Below are 22,352 nucleotides of genomic sequence, written 5' to 3'. Positions count from 1 at the left end.
TGCATCGTTTTAGGCACTATGTAGAATTTTAAGAGATATAAGTATTTTTTTCAGATAGCTATTTGGTTTTTCCCAAATAATCTCAGTTTAAAAATACCCATTTATTCATTCCAAAGGATAATTTCTTGAGAGGAGATAGCTCCCGTAAAGTTCAGCACCAGCAGCAGAGGAAACCCAGGAAAAAAACCAAGCCTCCTGCACTTACCAAAAAACACAAGAAGAAGAGAAGGCGTGGACCTCGTCGACCCCAAAAGCCCATTCCCCCTGCAGTTCCTCAGGGGAACCTCAGCATGCCCACCAGCGTCTCACTGCCAGTGGAGGCCTCTCACATCCGGTCAGTGATGGCGCCAGAGTTTACGTCTGCTTTACGTGTTCTGATTGTTCTCAGAACATCTGGCTTCCTTTACTTTTCTAGTATTGGAAGTAGGCTAAAGGAACCATTTGGTATATAAGCCTAGACTTGTAGTTTTCAATATGATTTTTTACAAAATATCTGAAGTAAAGCTTTTGATAACCAAGAGAGCAAATGCTGATATTGGGAATTTAATTGACTACTCTCAGGTTTTTCTGTTCCAACAGAAATATTCCATCAGAAATCTGATGCATTATTAACTTTGTCAGGGGTAATAAGCATTTTGACCAGATGAATGAGGCTTCTGTTTCAGCTAAACATCCCAGTTTTATCTGTTTCATTTTTTAAAATTTATTTATTCATTCATTCATTCATCCATTCATTCATCATTTATTTATTTATTTTGGCTGCGTTGGGTCTTCGTTGCTGCACGCGGGCTTTCTCTAGTTGCGGCGAGCGGGGGCTACTCTTTGTCACGGTGCGTGGGCTTCTCATTGCGGTGGCTTCTCTTGTCGCGAAGCACAGGCTCTAGAGCGCAGGCTCAGTAGCCGTGGCGCCCAGGGTTAGTTGCCCCGCGGCATGTGGCATCTTCCCAGACCAGGGCTCGAACGCGTGTTACCTGCATTGGCACAGGCGGGTTCTTAACCAGCACGCCACCAGGGAAGCCCTGTTTCTTTTTTTTTTTTTTAATTATTATTTTGACCAGATTTTAAATTCTACTATAAAGTACTAAGACACACTCGATATACCAAATTGTAATTCATTTTACTAGTGCACCAAATTGTCATTCATTCTAATTTGCAGTAAAAATAGTACCTCCAAATGGTTGTCTTCTCTTAATACATGGGTAAGCGTTGCAGAAGTGTGTAACTGCATACGGTGAGGTCTTTCGTTTTGGTTTCCGATTTCCTTCTCTTAGAGTAGGAAGGGAGACATTTTGAGTTAGGATTTTCCGTTTTTGCATCGACAGACTTGTCTTGGGGACACTGATGTGGAGGTCAAGTGGGGGGGGCGGGGCCAATCGTGTCGTATTTCCCAGGAGCCCGTCCACGCCAGAGCTGAGTGCTGATGAGCTGCCGGATGACATTGCCAATGAGATCACTGACATTCCACATGACTTGGAATTGAACCAGGAGGACTTTTCAGACGTCCTGCCACGGCTACCTGATGACTTACAAGATTTTGATTTTTTTGAAGGTATGGTCAATGTTTTGATTGGAGAAAACTGTTTTTTAAAATGAGTTTTTTAAAGGGGGAGGTAGGTTTTTGAGATATGTTTGGAGTATCCCTCCTCACGTGTAACATCTTTCACCAGAGACAGGAAAGGTAAAGCACTAAAACTGTTTTACTCTTTTTAGAAGGTGAGGCATGTACAGTTTTTAGACTGATATCCTAGCCTTAGTGGATCAGTAGGTTTGAGAGCTAGGTTTATAACTTTGTTCCTTTACTTATTATTATTTTTTTTTTATTTATGTATTTATTTGGCTGTGCCGGGTCTTAGTTGTGGCATGCGAACTCTTAGTTGCAGCATGTGGGATCTTAGTTCCCTGACCAGGGATCGAACCCAGAGCCCCCTGCATTGGGAGCGTGGAGTCTTAGCCACTGGACCACCAGGGAAGTCCCGTTCCTTTACTTATTTATTATCTTTGGCCTTACCACGCAGCACGCGGGATCTTAGTTCCCCGACCAGGGATTGAATGTGGGCCCGTGGCAGTGAAAGCCCTAAGTCCTAACCACTGGACCACCAGGGAAGGCACCTACCTTCATTTATTTTATTTTATTTATTTTATTTTATTTCTTTTACATCTTTATTGGAGTATAATTGCTTCACAATGGTGTGTTAGTTTCTGCTTTATAATAAAGTGAATCAGTTATACATATACACCCTTCGTTTATTTTTGAACAAAGACATTTAAAATTTGAGTTTATTGAAACCTTTCAGAACTTGTCCTCATTTTAATACCCCACCATGTACTTCAATTGAAGTGCACTTTTCCAGAACAAAGTTGACTTAATACTGCCAATTCTCTAGTGCTTTCAGGGGAAATCTTTTCTACTCTTAAGAAGGTTTCTTTCACCATTAAAAACTGGATATTTTGGGGGTGATTAGTCAAGTTCCTAACAATGGGTTTTTTATATTGGAAATGAAATCAGTGAGGCCTGTGACTTCCATTTTGTGAAAATCACTTAGAAAGGGGAGAAGGATGAGAGGGGAAGAGTAGAGAGTAACGCAAAAGCATTTCAAAAGGTAACCTATGAAGTGAGCTGAGTGCTTGGTGTCGCGCTGAGATATGCACGTGAGTTCTGTATCGTAGGCTTCACAGCTGCCCTTCCAGCTGGAAGAGCCCAAGAGTAGAGGAACAAAGGCGGTTCCTCCCACACAGCCTTTTGTCTCAGATCTGAACTGATTTGACATGTTTTCCGTTTTAATGACGTTAATATAGCTTCGGGTAAAAACATACGTGAAATCAGATAGTCACCACGTGTTTTAAATTGGTAATGCTTAGACTCCTAAGCACTGAACACTTCTCTCAGACGGATTTTGATAGTGCTGTAAATGAACTGACGATGTGATTCAGGTTCCGGGACAGCTTGACCCCTCACACCTGTCCTGCAGCTGAATATTTCACTTTTTTCCTCTCCATCCGATCCTTAATAGAATATTGTTGCACATAATTTCGCTGTATGATTTTTGTGGTCTGGGGCGGTGAAAGCTCTGCTGACTGTTGATGGCTCTCGTTTACTCAGGCAAGAACGGGGACCTCCTCCCCACCACCGAAGAAGCCGAGGAGCTTGAGCGGGCCTTGCAGGCCGTGACGTCTCTTGAGTGCCTGAGTACCATTGGGGTGCTCACCCAGTCAGATGGTGTGCCCGTCCAGGAGTTGTCAGACAGAGGAATAGGGGTGTTCTCCACAGGGACTGGAGCTTCAGGAATTCAGTCCTTGAGCCGAGAGGTAAACACGGACCTGGGGGAGCTGCTGAATGGGCGTATAGTACACGACAACTTTTCTAGTCTAGAGCTGGATGAGAGCCTGCTCCGTTCTGCTACCTTGTCTAACCCACCTACACCCCTGGCAGGGCAGATCCAGGGGCAGTTCTCTGCCCCAGCCAACGTTGGCCTTACTTCTGCCACTCTGATCAGCCAGAGTGCACTTGGGGAGAGAGCCTTCCCAGGACAGTTTCATGGACTTCATGATGGCAGCCATGCCTCGCAGAGGCCACATCCTGCCCAGCTGCTGAGCAAGGCAGATGACCTAATCACCTCACGACAGCAATACAGCAGTGATCATTCACACTCCTCGCCCCACGGAAGCCATTATGATAGTGAGCGCGTGCCGTCTCCCTACAGCGACCATATCACCTCTCCCCACACAGCATCTTACTCTGGTGATAATATGGCAGCTACCTTTTCAGCAGAGATGCCCATCATGGCGCAGCACTTGCTCCCAGCCCAACTTGAGGTGCCACTTGGAGGAGTCGTAAACCCCAGAACTCACTGGGGCAATCTCCCTGTCAGCCTCGGAGATCCCTCTCCATTTAGCAACCTTCTCGGCGCAGATGGACATCTTCTTTCCACTTCCCTATCCACACCACCCACCACTTCGAACTCAGAGACCACACAGCCTGCCTTCGCCACCGTGACCCCCAGCAGCTCCAGTGTGCTTCCGGGGTTACCGCAGACCAGCTTCAGTGGCATGGGGCCTTCTGCTGAACTGCTGGCCTCCACCTCTCCCAAGCAGCAACTCCCTCAGTTCAGCGCAGCCTTCGGCCACCAGCTGAGTTCTCACAGTGGCATCCCCAAGGACCTGCAGCCCAGCCACAGCTCAATAGCGCCTCCCACAGGCTTCACAGTGACAGGTGCCACAGCTACAAGTACCAATAATGCGTCTTCTCCTTTTACCTCCCCTAACTGAGCGTATCTGTGTGCTTGCAGGCAGGTGGGGAACCTGGTGTTTTCTATCTTGTTTTCCTCTTTATCACCCCTCTCCCCTTTTCCTAAAGAAGATTTTAAAAATAACAGATGGGGACTAGAGGAGAACTCCCTTTTCCAGTTAAGCAGGTTACCCCGCAGTGGACCTCGCTTCAGTGTTCACGTGTGCTCCTTCGCACTGGTGCTCGTTCCCTCCTGGCAGGTCCACTCTCCCCCAGTGGTTTCCTTCGTGGCTCAGCACAGTGACTGGATAGAATCGACTTTTAGCAGCAAGTCCTAGAAGTGAAAGATACCTCAGATTACCAGTGCCCTTTACTATTTCCTAGTATTCAGATCAATGCTTTCCATTCTAATACCAGGTCTTTACATAGGTGGTTCTAAATGGAATGAGCCTATTCATTGAGTTCCTGTGTGAGAGACGGCAAATGGTGTGTAGAGGCAGATCAAGGCTCTGACTCAGCACCGACTGCTAAACATCACGTGAGGCCAGGATTCCATTCCTAATTGTGATCATGTTTAATTAAAAAGAAAAAAATTAGTCTTTTAACTGCCTGTGTGTATGTGTGCACCCACGCGTGTGTTTTTGTGCAGGGCAGGAAGCAGCTGTCCCATTGTTTTTTTTTTTTTCTTTCCTAATGAGTAGAAGGCTCTTCTCCTTTCCCACATCTCACAGCCCTGATAAGGTTGGTCATTCTTTCCCACTGAGTTAACTGACTTTCCTGAATGGAGAAGGGTGGTGGTCTGGTGGCGTGAATAGCACAACCCTTTTCTGCTAAGTTAGCCCAGAACACAAAAAGCTGAATTCATGTCAGTGCCCTGCAGATGTCGTGAAAAGCTTGCCTGGAGGGACTGCAGGGTTGCTGCGATTCTGAGGTCTGGTGGTTGGTTATATTGCCTTTTTTAGACATGGATTTGTTTCTAAACCCCTCTTCCATGGAGTATATTCGCAAGATGTAATTAAAATATTTTGATGTGAAAAGCAGGATAGGTCAGATAGGTTTGGAAAGATGGGATCTGTGAACTCCTTGATCCATCTTTTGCTTTTGAATTTTTCATGTTTACAGTAGTGATTCTTTGGTAAGATTTGTAAAATGTTGAAGACACTTGTAGAATCAATGTACCAGTTGTGAAGTGATGTGTAATATCTGAAGGATACACATTTTAAAGTTTCTTTCAAAGCGGAATATGGAAATTAGACAAATTTTACCCACCCTTTGGTACTTTTAAAATAATTTAAGTATTTAGGTTTAAGTTTGGGGAAATTTTTTTTTTTTTAAGTACCAGAACTTTAGGGTTAAAAATCCCACTGGATAGTTTAGTAAGTTGGTGACTATGAAATGAATATGTGAGGTTTCTTTTTACCTGCCTTCTCCCCGACCCCCGATCCCCCAGCCCAAGGGTGGAACTAGATTTTAAAGGCATCTGTACTCTGCTTTTGCTGAGAGGTTTCACTGTCCCTTGAGATACCATTGGCTATTTATACCTGAGTCTAGTCTAATTTACATATATATATTTTAAGATGAGTAGAGAGAACATATCTATTAATGATGGGATATAATAATTCATTTGTCAGGGAATATTTGATCTTAATTCCTTTTCAATAGGTAAAGATTTGGATGTATTTTCCTACTTCCTATATGTGTGCTCTTTATGCCGTGCTAATTCTAACCAGTCCCTTCTTTTGAAAGCTTTCCTTTCTCTGCTTTTTAAAGGAATGATGGTAATCAGCAGGCATTATGCAGATAAAACGTGCCTGAGATTATGGAGGGGAAATGTCACATGACTGTATGAAATCATTATATGCCCTATTTTGTATTTATTGAAGTTTCTTTTTGTGGGCCAAAAATATGTTTGTAATATATTTAGTTTTTTTTTTAATCATGATAATTGATTGGAAGATTTATTTTTTAATAGCTTTGCCTTTTCTGCAGATTGAGAAATGTCTAAATTATAAAATTATGTCACAAAGCAAAATTATATTTGGTAGCACCGTAAATTTCTATTCTGAAGGGTGAAAAGAGATCATCTGAATATTTTTCACCTGTGAACCTGTTAGTAAGCTTTTTTATTTTAATGTACTGTAATGAAATGATTATGAGTAGTTACCTCTGCTCAAAAGTGTCATTTAGTTTGCTAAACTCTTCACATCCCGTTACAATCATCACGAGATAACTGTCCATTCCCAGTGATTCGATTCCGTCTCCATTGTGTACTAATTAAAGGTTGTAGCAGAGCAGCCCATTGACTTTCTTTTTTACGGAGGTAAAAGTGGTACATACACATTGACTTTCTCATCAGCCTTTCTTTGACAGTGAAGGGCAAGTCATGGGACGTTGATCTGAATTTTTCTGGCTATTTGTCCCTTGTGGTAGCTGCTTAAAATTCTTCAGTTATCAAAACTGAGTTTGCAGTAAGTTGCACATTTTATTGTTTGCAATTTTCTGTTTTCTGTGCATTTTTAAGCCCTCTTCTGCTTTCTGCTAAGGAGGCATGAAATGATCAGGAATGTTGCCAGTTACAGCTTCACACCAAAAACTTTGAGTAAATTCATTTTTGTGTAGATGCCCACGATGATAGCTGAAGAAAGGGCACCCGTAGAAAGTACCAGTGTAGGTTTGAGGAGTTAGCAAAAAAAACAAATTTTTCTTCTCGTTTCGTCTACTTCAAAACAAATATCCGAGCTTGCGATTTGTTTGTTCTTGCTGTTTCTTGTGAGTCCCTTTTTGGAAGAGAGAAGAACATCTATGAACCCAGAGATATCTGTTATGTTGTTCTTTTAGCTAATGGAGCAATTCTAGTCTATTAGTAGTAGGTTGGCTATTAATATGTAAAGAAAGGAATGAAGTGTCTTTTACTCCAGAAATATGAAAATCAGTGTCTTTTAAAATAGCACTTATTCTATAATAAGGCAATACTGGAATCAAAAACAAATTTTATATAAGGTTCTATTTAATTAGGTGGATATTAGCTTTCACTCTAGTGTTAAACTCATGAGAAATAGTGGCAGAGAAGGTTCACTCTGTTTCTGCAGTACTTTGGGACCATTCATAAAGGCCAGTTAGATTGTGTTAATGTGATTTAATTTACAAAGTTGCTGCAGTTAATGGATACGTTCTGTGCTCTGAGAATTCCATTCTAATGTATAATATTCACTGGCTGTGATCTGTAGCATCCGAAGGAAAGATGTGTTTTTCTCCTTTACACCCTCTGCATAATTGTTAGTATTATTTTAATTAAAGTACTCAAGACATTGTTTTTCTTCTGTACAAATGGCTTAGCAATTTGCACATCTGGGTAGGTTATGTAGTTAGTTAACAATTCGCAATAGTAAATAGCAATTACATTTAACCCACCAAGCGACAGACTATGCAATGGAAAAAGTTTCTAATTATCGTCGCATAGCTTATGTGGCAAAGGGTTATTTTCCCCAGTAACCCAGCATGTGAGACAGAACTGCTTCATAAACGACTTCCTGAGCGATTCCATGTTGGCAGGCAGTACGGCGTGTCTAGTGTCCTTCCATGAAAAGAGTATAATTTAATGAGAAGCAAATAGTAGGTATGGAGATAAAGTTGGGAAAAAACTTTTTTCTTTTCCTTAAACTTGTAGTTTTTGTCTTGAGCGGTTTAAGGCTAACGAAAGCTAATACTTTATCTTTGCCAAATAGTTACTTATAAGATTTATTTCTTTAATAAGCCCAACCTCTCAACCGCAAGTTAAGAATCATCACTTTTCTGCGACTAACAGTAAAGCTTTTCCTTATCAGAGCTCGTTCTCAGTCAGTGATCATAATCCACAGAGGCAAAGACAGTTCTTTGATTTGGAAGGAAACAGTGTCCGTGATACATGCAGATGCCCTAGCTGTACAATTTGCTTCTTACATGAAGAAATTTGTATTTCTGTTGACCTTTACCGTTGGGCTTTTATCATTGGGCACTAGAATTTGAGCCTATGTAGGTCACGCCCATCCTGTGAGTTCACTGATACCTGCCTGCAGTCCTTCCTGTGCCCCTGCATGGTGGGAGCGGTGGTGACGGGTGGTAGCTTCGTCGGCAGTGCTTGTGTGGGGCACGTTGCCTTTTCTTCCCGCTAGTTCAAAAGATGGCTGTGGATGGTATCGCAAGAAGAGGAGGATGTTAACACCACCAGGCGAACCAGTTCAAGTTTTATAGGGTTAGAAATTCCTGTAAGTTTTGTTTAGGTGTCTCGTTTCCAGTTTCTTCATCCTTTTTCTTTTTAGCCTTCTTTTAACATTCTGTTAAATTCTGTTTTTAATCTGGTATATATAGAATAAATAATACAGTGGTCTTTTAAATGGTCAACAGAACTCTGCAGTTTAATGAGGCAATTTAAAGGATTCCCTGGAAGAAAATGTAGTCATACCAGATCTTTCATCACAGACACCTACATCGCTCCAAGGATTTTTTCCTGACAAGAAATATATTTCTTGAGGATGGGGTGGAGGGGGGTGGTGGGAATATATATGTGATAGAACGTAGATTTTTTTTTTTTTCTCTCAATACATTGAAAACAGCTGAATTTTCATGGGCATTCTATAGAAAAGTAAAACAATGTAATGACTTCTTAATATTCTGAACTTTATAAAGCTTTCCAATATCATATTCTAGAGGGGCCCGAAATCCATGTTCAGTAGATTAAAGTAGCATTTTTTAAATGCCACCTTTCAAAAGATGTGTAATAAGATATCAGTGAAGGACATAGTTGGATATCCGTTAAGCATTTTCTTCTTTCCTAACCAGTGAGTTAGGAAAGAAAACATAAAACATAAATGAATAATTATGTCTCTCCTAATGACCGGTGTCATTAATGTGAAAATTGTGGGTCAGACTTAGCCTTATTTCTAAATAGCAAAAGTTCTCTTTTCACTCCAGCTCTTATTTTTTGTTAGCTTTCCTCTCTGCACTGTGATACAGAGCAAATAAAAAGAAACATGGCATTTCAGAGAGAAAAAAAGAGAGCAAACTTGAAATGACTTTTTTTACCCCAGGTTCCCAAATCTTGGGGCTGTTTGGCTACTTTTGAGTGGCAGGGTTTTGGTGATCTGAAGTTCAGTCCAAAAACAGTCTTATTAGAGACCCGGCACTGAAGTACACACACACACACACACACACACACACACACACACACACACAATCTGTACTGCTCCTGGCCTAAGAGTAATAGAATCTTCTTTCACTTGGTTTTTGTTTGTTTTTTTAAGCTGGGGACCACTGAAGTAAGCTCTATATGCACCCAAAGTTAACCCTTGGAAAAATTTTCGGCATGCCGTGCAGAAGGCTCTAATGCAGCTAAATGCCACACTTGCTTTTACTTGGGGGATAGACTGATTTGCCCTGAAATGACTCCACCCTGCGTTGTTGAGGTACAGTTGGCTCCAGCTGAGTAGTGTGGAAGGGATGGGAGGTTTGGTGCTTGTGACGGTGTCTTCATCTGCTCTGAAGGGTTGAATCAGTTCCTCTCAACAGTGATAGTTCTTTTCACTGTATAGTGTTGAGTATGTCTCAGGGATTCCTTGTGGAAATTAGGGCAGTTTTTAAAATAAGAAAATAGTTTTAAAAGAAGCTAAAGGTGACTCATCATTGAAGAGAGCGCAAGAAAGAGAAAACATTTGGTTTCGTAGCCCACGGTGTCTTGCATGGGACGCTTTTCCTTCTCCTTCAGGCTCTCATCTCAGCCTCAGCATACAGAATCCTTTCCCACCACGCACAGCTTTAAAACTTTTATTTAAAAAATTTCCTTCCCCAATGAGCTTTCAGAATACTTATTGTAGATTTTAAGAGAAAAGGTATATTAATTTATACTATTAACATCACCTCATAAATTATAAGTTTTATACTAAAGCTGTATTGAGTGTAATGAATTATGTTGCCTATGTGTTTAATAGCTAAAAAATTATATATGAGCTTTTTTTTTTTTTTTTAAACAAAACAAACTAGTGAAGCACCTTTTTACACTGGATCTCTGCCGTGTCAAGGTGTATAGCTATCCTTTGCTACCTTGCAGATATATAAAATAAAAGGATATCCTGGGGCCTCAAAACATAGAACACCTTTAGACCATTTATTACTGCTCATAGAACTGTTGAGAATGATGTCTCTTTAGTAAATGATCTGTGGTTTACACTTACGATGGCTAGAAGCTTAGTTACAGGGTAAATAGAAATACATAGATCAAGTAAAGCTCCCAACTACTGTAGCTGGAATTTGTAAACTTAAGTTTTTAAAACCTCTTTTATTTCCTATGGATTTATTCTTTAATTACAGTTAAGTTGGGAAGTAAAATAGAGAAAATAATAAATCTAGATGTTCTCAGTGTCTTATTCAGGAACTTTTTATCCCTCCTCACTAAGGAATTCCCACTGTGACTTAAAAATAGAATTAAAGTACTTGTGTGCATGTATATGTCTGTGCTTTTACACACATGCAAAAATATACATTGGGGGCACGTGTGTGAGAGAGATGAATGTGTGCTTAGGTAAAAAGAGAAAAAGGTAACAATGTATAGTAGAAATATGATTTATTTAGTTGAGGGTATTGGAGTTACTTTCTCATCGTCTCTGTTGTATAAATACACCAAATTCTTGATTATGTTATGTTAAAAGGCTAGCTCTGATATCATGTGCATTTTATTTTAACCTTTTGATTAACTTATGCTATGTTTTTAAAATAACTCAAGAAACAGCAGGTTCTAAAGACCAGCCTCTCACTTTTGAGAGTAAAAATAAGAGAAACAGACCTGGACATGAGCTGTGTTTATCTATTGGGGTGATGGGACCAGAGATCAGCTGAACCTTTTTTATGTTAATAATAGATTTCTTCATCTTCTGAGTTATAAGATATTATTGATCACCTTTTCTTGGTGAAATTAAGAAAAGTATAGGCCTTTTATAAAGAATGCCATTTTTTAAGGGGCTGCTTTGTTTAAAGAGTTGGTGGGATCATTTCACCATGAACATTTCAAAGCGGGGTTGATTTCAGTTATTTCCAAAATTAAAAAAAAAAAAAAGTTACTCAGTTGTGTTGTTATTTATGAAGTTAGCATGCCCCCCCAACCCCCATATTTTGGCTATATGAAAAGTTCTGCTACCCTTGACTATTTACCTGATTTATCTGGAATTTAAAAAAAAATACATTCCTATATTTTGAGTTTTGTCTTTTTGCTATACATTCATTACTGAAGTATCTGGTGGTCTAAAATAGTCAAAGCTAGAGTTGTTATTAAATGCTCCGATCACATTTATTTTTAATATTAAAAAATCATATACTTTGAAACATGTCAAAACAACTTCTAATAATCCATCTGAGTTTGTAGTTACCTTTGAAGCCTCATTCATCTTAGATAACTCAAGACCTGGGAAAGCTTTGTACGTTGTTCTTTTTACAGTTGTATTTTTTGCAGCATCTCCCAGTTTCATTCACTCTTTGCTTTATAGGTTTTTAAAATCTGCGTATTTCTTGTACATATGCATGCAAATGAAAGAAGGGAGGTTGTATTGGTGCCATTTCTCCCTTCAGTTACTATGGGATTTGCTAGAATAAATTCCCCCGATTGAAGGGTGAAAATAGACCCTTTTGTGTATATCTGTACAGAGATGTGTATATGGGATGTGGTGGCACTTTGCTGAATGTGAACTTGCCTTGTCAGTGGAAAGATTGAGAAGTATTATGTTTATTTATACATTTGTATAAATCTATATATACACGTATGTATATGTGTGTGTATAGATAAATATATATATACATATATTTCCCTAAAAAAAGTGTGTGTATAATAGATAAACAGCCTTTGTTAAGCAAGATTATACGTCTATGGAAAATTCTGGATTATTCTATAAGCAAGAAGAGGTGACAGTCTAGGGTAATCGTCAGAGCATACAAAGATGGAAGTCCTTAGGATTATAGTCTTGTTTATGAGTTCCTCTTAGAACTGTACTTACTTGCCAGTCTCACTATTCTTCATCTTCATTACCTTCTAAGTCAATTTCTCAACATTTAAAAATCACACTTCGTTGTGTTTTTTTCCCTTTATTATGTCCTTTCTAGCCGGAATCATTTGGCTTAGCCATATTTCATTAATATTTCACTCATTTCTTTTAAATAGCTTTTGTCTCTGAAATTTCCCAGAAGATACAAATTTTGTATATAATACTTTTTTTTTTTTTTTTTTTTGCGGTACGCGGGCCTCTCACCGTTGTGGCCTCTCCCGTTGCGGAGCACAGGCTCCGGACGCCCAGGCTCAGCGCCCATGGCTCACGGGCCCAGCCGCTCCGCGGCATGTGGAATCTTCCCGGACCGGGGCACAAACCCGCGTCCCCTGCATCGGCAGGCGGACTCTCAACCACTGCGCCACCAGGGAAGCCCTATAATACTTTTTATAGTAATTTTGAGAATTGGGCATCATCTTTGTCTCAAAACAAACAACCAATAAACCCAAAAAACAACATTCAAACAAGACCACTTCGAAAGTTTTACCTAGATAATTTTGGGACGTTTTACTTAAATTGAAAAAGAACATAATTATGATTTTATGATTGACATTAGTGTTAGGTTTATTTTGTCATTTATTGTCATTAATTTGTCCTTTCAAAAGTTTGGTTTACTTTGTGATTTAATCATAAATTTACCATTTTCGTTTTAATGGAAAGCCTCTTGAATTCTATAACCTAAGCCTCTTAAATTCTATAATTCATTTTATTCATGATGAAACTGCTTTAATGAATTCGTGTGTAATGAGTTCTGCTATATTTCCTTTTGACTTTTCTCACATTGGTGACATCCTGTCTTAACTTTGCTGCAGCTCTCTAGAAAACTTGCATCCCTATATATCGTGCCTTTAAGCTTTTATGCACACACAGACAAAAGTGTATATATACATGTCGGAGCATGTGTACATATACTTTCATATATACTCACACAGTATGTCTCTAGTATATATTGTGGGAGTGGATATATAGATGTTCAAAGGCAATGAAATGTTGCTCTCTAGATATATATGTATATAAATAGTGTTGATATACTGTATATACATATGTATATGTATGAGTTTTAAATGGCAATCTTTTACATTTAGCAAAATGCTGCCCCTACTGGAATATTGTCACTGCAATGGCAGTTGTATGTAATGATTTAAAATACACTATCAAAAGTTATTTAAAGAACATTTAAAAGTCTCATCTAAAGACGTCCACACATTATTTATTTATCTTCCTTTTCCTTTTATTTTTATTTTTTTTAACTGAAAGGGAGACTGTCATTTTTAAAATGCCATCTGTCCCGTGAGAGGAAGAGAGCTGGAGATTCACTTGGTGAACCTTGTGCATTTTCCTCTCTCTGAAATGGAGATGTACCACAAACTAACCTGTTTATTTCAGTTATAAAGCAATCCTAACATTTCCATTACTGTATGTCATCCACCATCTCCTAGACCAACTTAATTCACCAACTTGCCTCTTCCTTTCATTAATAAATAATGATCATTAAGATCATTTTGCCTGGGGGAAGTTAACTACTCTCTAGCTGCAGGGAAATATATCACCTAATTGTTATTCAGCCTTGTTCAAAATTCAGCTTTGAGAGAAGGCAGCTCTCTCATGCAGTTGTCTTAAGTAGGTTTTGCATTTATTTAGTTAGAGGTCTTCCCAGACTTTATTATTTTTTTTTTTTTTAAAGAACTCCAAGTCTGCACGCACTTGACCTAGATTTAATTCTTACTCCCCACAGCTTCAGGTATTTTTCATTAGTGTATCGATTTGATACACTGAATGAAAGACTATTATGAGAAAACTGTTACATATTTTATTTTGTGATGAGTTGGCAGCAGATTCCATTTCAAGACCTTATAGAGAGAGGAGTGTGTAAATGGACAATCCTAAATCTTAAGATGTTAACAAAAAACAGGTGGAGTAAGAGTACCCCTGAAGACTCTAGAAGTTGGGGTTTGAGGGATTTCACACAGTAGCTTAGCTGAAACTTGATATCAGAAGCAGCCTTTAACAAGCCTCTTGGCAATTGTATGGTACTAACCAGAGTACTGAAGTACAGATTGAAACCAAGTTGCAGTGGGAAATCATAGGTGAGGTAGCTTATTGGAAACCGGTAAAATGACAGGTTGCACAGTTTCGAAATCTCTTCTAACGAAGTAACTGCACGGTAGCAAGGACTAGCCGTTCTCAAAGCCCTTCTTTTTCAGTGTTCTCCTTCACCTTGGCACACAAGTATGTTTTAAGGCCATACATGAAAAATATATACAAAAAAAAAAAGCTGCTTAAAGGGAACTTACAAACCGAGAATCTTCTCTGTATTTGTGTAAGTAGTGGCTGGAAGCTTAGTTATGTGCACAAAAGCTAGGAGCCACTTGTTTCTGCACAGACTGTAGGAGCTAGATGAGGAGACTGGCAGATTTTGGGAAGAGGCCCCAGTTCTGAGGAAAGGCATATCTATAGCATTGGGTGTGCAGGTGCTGGGGGAGACCACACTTTGGGAGATGATGGGCTTTCGGTTTGTAATTTCCCTTTAAACAAGAAGAGATGGCTCACGTTTTCCATATATATCTCAATGAATGTACTGTATCACCGTTTTAAAAATTTGATGAAATAATAATGGATTGGTCTCCTTTTGTTATCTGGTCCTTGTTTAATTTGTTTAAGGGTTTTTGTATACAAAGGTTTACATTTTTATGTATATTTTTCTTGTGTAAAAACTGATGTAATATGTGTATAAAACACTGTATGTATTATCTGTATATAGTGTGACAAAATGATTTTTCTTTCTTTCTTTTGGATGTATTAATAAATCTTGCTGTGAAGTAGCCTTGCTTTTGGTTTAATTTCTTTTGCCTGGATATTGATGGAAGCTGCTAATCCAGGGTAGGTATTTTTTCCCCTTTGTTATTTAAATAGTGTGTGTGTGTGTGTGTGTGTGTGTGTGTGTGTGTGTATTTATTTATTTATTTATACCTTATATTTTGTCAAGAACCCCAGGATGCTATATTTTTTTTTTTTTGCGGTACCGCCGGCCTCTCCCTGTTGTGGCCTCTACCGTTGCAGAGCACAGGCTCCGGATGCGCAGGCTCAGTGGCCATGGCTCACGGGCCCAGCCGCTTCGCGGCATGTGGGATCTTCCCGGACCGGGGCACGAACCCGCGTCCCCTGCATCGGCAGGCGGACTCTCAACCACTGCGCCACCAGGGAAGCCCCCAGGATGCTATATTCATGGTACTTTATGGTTAGACTAACAATGATTAATATTTGTGTAATAACCGTGGATCAATTAAATGCTACTCAAGATGACTTTAATGTGGTATCCAACCTTGAAATCCAACTGGAAGTTGCATTGGAAATTGTTATATGCTATAATGGAGGTCTTACAAGCCAATTTCTATTTCATTTAATCAGGAGCCCTTTCTCTGTTCATTTTCATAGTTTCATAAGTATAAGAACAAACAAAAAACTGGAAGAAACACTCTTCCTTTAAGGCAAGGTTCCCCAACCCCTGGGCCACAGATGGGTACCGGTCCCTGGTGCCAAAAAGGTTGGGGACCGCTGCTTTAAGGCATTGCCAAGTGCCTTGTATCTCCTTGGAATTGAATTTTTTTTTTTTTTAAATATGTGGATTGGAACTTTTCATTTCCTGTACTGAGGGATTTTGTGGTACAAATAGAGGCTAGGAAAAAATTCACAAAGAAAAATTAGTAATCTTCTAATCACACATTCCTTGTGTAGAGATTTATGATTTTTAATTTTTGTGGGACATTTGTACTTTTTCCTCGATTTCTGTCTAATCCAGGCATGTTTAAGATACATTCCAAAATTGCACTTTGCTTCTCTGAAAGAAATTAACGTTCTGCAGCTAGAAGCAGATGACCACAGTGCTAGTGAAATGGCAGCACTGACAGCTTCGTTCCGTTTCTCTGCATTTGAAATTGACAGGGTATGAAGAAGAATGCTTGAAATTGATCTGTCCATTTCTTCAGCTATACAGTAGTTGATTTTAAACTCCTTTTCTACTTAAGGATAATTTTCTAGATATCTGTGTAAATGCAGAAACTTTTGAGATTGTGCTGAGTTCTTGATTTGATTTTTTTAAAAATAGCCTTAAGGAGATAAGCTTATTAGTGAAATGTTTGAGTTAGGCAGTGTTTAATGGGGTGGTGCTGAGAGCCTGTGGATTGCCAGGTACAAGCAAAAATTCAAGTTTAGAAGAGAATATGTTTTCTTAACTCCTTCATTAGCGTATCTCTAGCTCCTTGCTCTTTCATCTCCCTTATTAACTACAATGAGGTATCACTTCACACCAGTTAGAATGGCCATCATCAAAAAATCTACAAACAATATATGCAGGAGAGGGTGTGGAGAAAAGGGAACCCTCCTGCACTGTTGGTGGGAATGTAAATTGATACAGCCACTATGGAGAACAGTATGGAGGTTCCTTCAAAAACTAAAAATAGAACTACCATACGACCCAGCAATCCCACTGTTGGGCATATACCTGGAGAAAAACCATAATTCAAAAAGATACATGCACCCCAATGTTCATTGCAGCACTATTTACAATAGCCAGGACATGGAAGCAACCTAAATGTCCATCAACAGAGGAATGGGTAAAGAAGATGAACATATATACAGTGGAATATTACTCAGCCATAAAAAGGAACGAAATTGTGCCATCTGCAGAGATGTGGATGGACCTAAAGACTGTCATACAGAGTGAAGTAAGTCAGAAAGAGAAAAACAAATATCGTATAATATTGCTTATATGTGGAATCTAGAAAAACGATACAGATGAACTTATTTGCAAAGCAGAAATAGATACACAGACGTAGAGAACAAACAAGGATACCAAGGGGGGAAGGAGGGGTGGGATGAATTGGGAGATTGGGATTGACATATATACACTAATATGTATAAAATAGATAACTAATGAGAACCTACTGTATAGCACGGGGTACTCAGTGCTCTTTGGTGACCTAATGGGAAGGAAATCCAAAAAAGAGGGGATACATGTATAAGTATAGCTGATTTACTTTGCTGTACAGCAGAAACTAACACAACATTGTAAAGCAACTATACTCCAATAAAAATTAATTTTTAAAAACCTTCCAAAACAACAATTCTTTAAAAAAAAAAACAACCCTGTATTGTTTAAAAGCCTACTTATTTGCATTAATTTCTAGCTTTCAGCTTTGTTTCTTTCACATAACTGGCTTCTTGGAAAATTCTTCTCTAACATGTGACTATAGTCAGTTATTTTTCCTACTTTAAATCCCTGTGATGGAAAGATGCCTACTGCTTAGAATTCTGAAAGGTCATTCTAGCCCATGGTAGTATGCTATATTACTGCCTCTATTCTTCCATCTTTCCAATCTTCTGTCATTCCATCTTTTGTCTTTTTTGCCCTTCCATTCATTTTCTTTTTATTCACTTGTTTATATTTTTGAGCACTTTGTGTTAAGGACAGTATATATTCATATAAGAATGAATCACAGCGGGATTGTGCACTCCAAGACGGCCACGTAGAAGAGAGAAGATGCACGACTACACAAACAAGGTATAAATCGTCAAGTGCTTAGAAGTGCAATAGAATGCTGTGTAAGTTCATGTCAGAAAGAGATCATTTCCAGCCAAAGGAGAGAGAAAATTCTGCATCTGATCAGAGCATTCAAGAATGAGCAGTGGGCTTCCCTGGTGGCGCAGTGGTTGGGAGTCCGCCTGCCGATGCAGGGGGACGCCGGTTCGTGCCCCGGTCTGGGAGGGTCCCGCATGCCGCGGGGTGGCTGCACCTGTGGGCCGTGGCCGCTGAGCCTGCGTGTCCTGGAGCCTGTTGCTCCGCGGCGGGAGAGGCCACAGAAGTGGGAGGCCCGTGTATCACAAAAAAAAAAAAAAAAAAAAAAGAATGAGCAGTATCTGGACATCCAAAAATAAAGTATTCCAGATGCAGGAAGCTGCATACACAGGATGCCTCATGGTTTGTTTGAAAATAGGGAGCAGTTTAACTTGACACGTATAAGATGTATGAAGGAGAGTGGTGAGAAGTTAATGGGGGTGAGAGCATAACGAGCATGGAAGGATAGACTAGGCAGCGGGACAGGGAGAGATGGTCAGCTGTGATTCAGGAAGACTAATCTGGCCTCATTTAAGAGACAGGGTTCATGGCAGAGGTGAGTTAGGATGCTGCTACTGCAATGGTTAAGCTTGCTAAGGAAGTTGAAACTGGTGTGGCAGTAAAAAAAAAATGGAAAGGAAGGAGGAATTAAAAAAAAACTTGGAAACATACTGACTAGATGTCAGGACCAAGGGAGGAGAAGGAAGAATAAAAAGGCTTCTCCCCTGGATTTCTGGAAGAATAGTGGTGCTGGTGGCAGGTGTGGACAGCACCACTCTCTACACACAATGGTTTCAGAGAGTCAGTGGGTTGGTTTGGTTTGGTTCTCAATGGGTTTTAAATACTTAAGGTTTGAGTTGGAAGCAGGGGCATCCCATTGGCATGGACAACTGATTGTAGTTAGGGCTCAGAAGAGCGGCAGTTGCAGAAGCTATGGACAGTTGATTGTTGAAGCCAGCTATAAGTGATGGAGAAGAAAGATAAGGACAGATTTTGGAGAACACTACATAATCTGTTATATTTTACTTACAGACCTGAAAAGAACTTCAATAGTTTTTCCAGTCTCTTATCTAGTAAAGGCTAGCAGGCTGACTTGCCTAGGGGTGATGGTGTTGAGGAAAGTCAGCCCCTCCCCTGCCGCTGGCCTGTGAGGGCCTGTGAACGTGCATTCACCCCTCACACTCCATTCTAATGACTTCTCGTTCACCTCACCTGGACAGGGCGCTCCAGTGTCCATACTCTTAGCGCCTGAACCCCCAGCCCCTGGCACGATGTGGGTTGCCCATAATCACAGGAAAATATTACTGAATGAAGTTAGTACTCTGAAGAAGTTCATGACTGGAAGGAATGCAGATTTGAAGAGACTTACAGGATCTGGTGAGAGACAATGTAGCAATTGGTTAAGGCTATGGACTTTGGAGTAAGACTTCCTTTGTTTTCTAATCTTGGCTTCGTTGTTTTTACAAACTATGTGATCTTGGGTAAGTCATTTAACCTCTCCCTGCTTCAGTTTCGTCATCCATAAAATGCACTGGGAGGATTACATGATATAACCCATGGAGAGCATGTACAGTAGTCCCTGGCACATACTAAGTAAGCACTTTGTTATTTTAGTTATGCTCATTTTATGACTAGAAGAAAAGACTGAAGATACAAACAACATAGGTGTCTAGGGGAAAGTGGAAAGAAAATGAGCAAAAGAACAAAAGTTAGCTGTGGAGAAGGAGGATGAGGATAGGCACGAAGATTGGGTAAGAAGTGTCTGAAGATAAAGGGTCTGATAAAGGAGTGCTGATTTTTGTAATGCAAGAGGACATGGGTAACCAACAAATAGGGTTACTCTTACTCAAGTTCCAAAATATTCTAGGATGTATTCAGTTACTGAAACCCTGTAAACTAAAATATATTTGTCTTTTGCTTTATAACTTTTATAAATTCTACATTTAACCTTATATAGTACAAAGCATCATGTAATAGAACAAAATATATCATTGTATCCTTACTTGTAGAATATACATTGGGTTAAAAAGTATTTAAGAAAATAAAATACAAGTATAAAGAATTAGTAGAGGGTCCTTTATCAAAAGATGTGCATGTCAACTGCTAAACTAAAAAGTAGAAATCAGATTTAAAGAGTCAAACCATATATCCCCTCCACAGTCCATAGAGGTCAAGCATGGTGCCCTGCAGTACTTACGCTCTGTACCACAGATATTTCTTTAAGATCTTTCCCTTACTTTCTTTTCCCTTCAACTGCTGTCATTTCTTTCTACTGCTAAGCATTATACTTGCTTTTGCCACCTTTACTCCTTAATCCATTGCAGTTTAGCTTTCACCTTGTTATTTTCCTGAAGCCATTCTTTCCAAGGCTATCGATGATCTTTGCTGTCATTCTCCTTAACCGCTCTGATCCAGTCAGCACTGACGACGTTTCATTGTCCTGTTTCTCCATTTAATTCTCAGATTATGTCTTTTCTGGGTTCTTTGTTAGTTCCAACTCCTCTTTCTTCTCCCTAAGTTTGAACATGTCTCAACCTCATTCTTCAGCCTTCTCTGTTGTTCTTCTCTGTACATGAGCTCCCAGTGTAGGATCCTTCTACTGCCATGGCTTAAACGTTGACCTCCCTGGGGATTAATTCCAAACCTGTGTCTACAGCTCTGACTGCTCTGATTAGTCTCACATCTCCTGCTGCTTCCTGGGGACCTCCACCTCCATATTCAGTCATCACAATAAATTTGGTTTGTCTAAATCCAAACTTACCGTCTATCCCTTTTAAACCAGCTTTCACTCTGAATTTCTGCCCTCGCTCCCTTGTTCAATCATTCATTCAGCAAGTATAAAGACTCCTAGTCATCCACACTAGAATCTTCAGTGATCTTGATTTCTCCCAGCCTCCCAGCTTTTCATCACTTGGTGACTGAACCAGCACATTAGTTTTCTGACTGGTATCCCTGCTTCTAATCTCTCCTTCCTCAAACCCATCCTTTATGTATACTCCTGCCAGACTGACCTTCCCACGACACTCCCAAATCGGCCAAGAGCAATTTATGATTTCCAGTGGGAACGTCCTTCATTCAATCTCCTTCCATTCCCCTGTTGGAAGTTCCCAACAGAGTTTGGTTTTCAAGGCTCCACATCTTGTCTCTTCTAACCTGTATGAACCACATTTCATTGCATGATCATCAACAACAAATGTGCTTCCCTTCACAGCTCCTCTCTTCCAGCCAAACTTATCTATACACACTTGAGTGCATATACCCATAGTCCTGTCTAGACCTGTGACAGTGCATACTGGGAAGACCTGCCCTTTGCATATCTAAGAGCGACCTTCCTTCAAGCCATCCTACCCTCAAGAAGACTTCCTCCTCCAGAGAAATCCTTAGTTACTTTCCCTCGGCAACACTCATTACCTGTAGTGATAATTTGATGCAAAATATGTTTCCTTGACTTCTTTATCTTTCTATGTCCTATGTCTGCTCAAGAAGAACAAGCTACATTAGGATAGCTGTCTTTGAAAAATCCTTGTTTTGGGATGGTGGCCCAGTGCCTACAGCCGATCCTCAATAAACTGTTGCTCATTGTGGTGCTTAGCAGAAGCCAAATAATACATCTGGTTTCTCTGGGTAGGGAGAAGACCAGGAATCTTCAAATGTATCTTGATATTCCAAGTTGCCGACCTTGTCTATGACACTCATTTGTCACAGCATATGCTAGATTGTCAGCATTCATTTATTCATGTCTTGTCTCGCTCAAACTATGTGCGGAATATTAATCATTAAGAATGTGTGCCAGGGGCTTCCCTGGCGGCGCAGTGATTAAGAGTCCACCTGCCAATGCAGGGGACACGGGTTCGAGCCCTGGTCCGGGAAGATCCCACATGCCGTGGAGCAACTAAGCCCATGCGCCACAATCAAGGATATCTGAGCCTGCGTGCCTCACCTACTGAAGCCTGTGTGCCTAGAGCCCGTGCTCCACAACGAAAAGTAGCCCCCGCTCGCCGCAATTTGAGAAAGCCCGTGCACAGCAACGAAGACCCAATGCAGCCAAAAATAAATAAATAAGATAAACAAATTAAAAAAGAAAAGAATGTGTTCCAGTGTCTTTTTTATTTATTAATTTTCATATACTGATGGAGCAGCTATGCCAAAATTATTTTTGAATTTTGTTATTGAAAGTATAACATGTTTCCCTGTTCATGGCTATTACCTACAACATTTCTCTCTGAAAATAACAAGAAACTTGGGGCTATATTTATTTGCATTATTATCATTTATTTATCTTATCATACTCTAATTAATAAGCTACTTAACAAAATAAATTTATTCATGAAAAGTTGGCAGTAAATCTGATTTATATTAATTCATCATATTTTCTTGTTGACATAAATTATCAGATTGGAGATGCTCTCCTTTGGAAAGTGTTTTGGGTCTAAGACTAAATTAAAATATT

At 39.8% G+C, this 22,352-nt stretch overlaps 1 protein-coding gene across 1 annotated transcript in view; it reads left to right on the top strand.

The window, feature by feature from the left end:
• INO80D (INO80 complex subunit D) overlaps positions 1–4,266 on the top strand; it is a 41,724-nt gene extending 37,458 nt beyond the window's left edge. The window contains exons 7-9 of the mRNA XM_065880835.1: positions 117–334; positions 1,392–1,549; positions 3,101–4,266. Of these exons, the coding sequence (XP_065736907.1) occupies positions 117–334; positions 1,392–1,549; positions 3,101–4,266 (1,542 nt within the window). The remainder of the gene's footprint in view (positions 1–116; positions 335–1,391; positions 1,550–3,100) is intronic.
• Positions 4,267–22,352: the final 18,086 nt, after the last annotated feature.

Source organism: Phocoena phocoena, chromosome 7, assembly GCF_963924675.1.
Source record: "Phocoena phocoena chromosome 7, mPhoPho1.1, whole genome shotgun sequence".
Classification (NCBI taxonomy): Eukaryota; Metazoa; Chordata; class Mammalia; order Artiodactyla; family Phocoenidae; genus Phocoena; species Phocoena phocoena.
The sequence above is the reverse complement of the archived record's forward strand: the minus strand, read 5'-3'. Positions and strand labels throughout refer to the sequence as shown.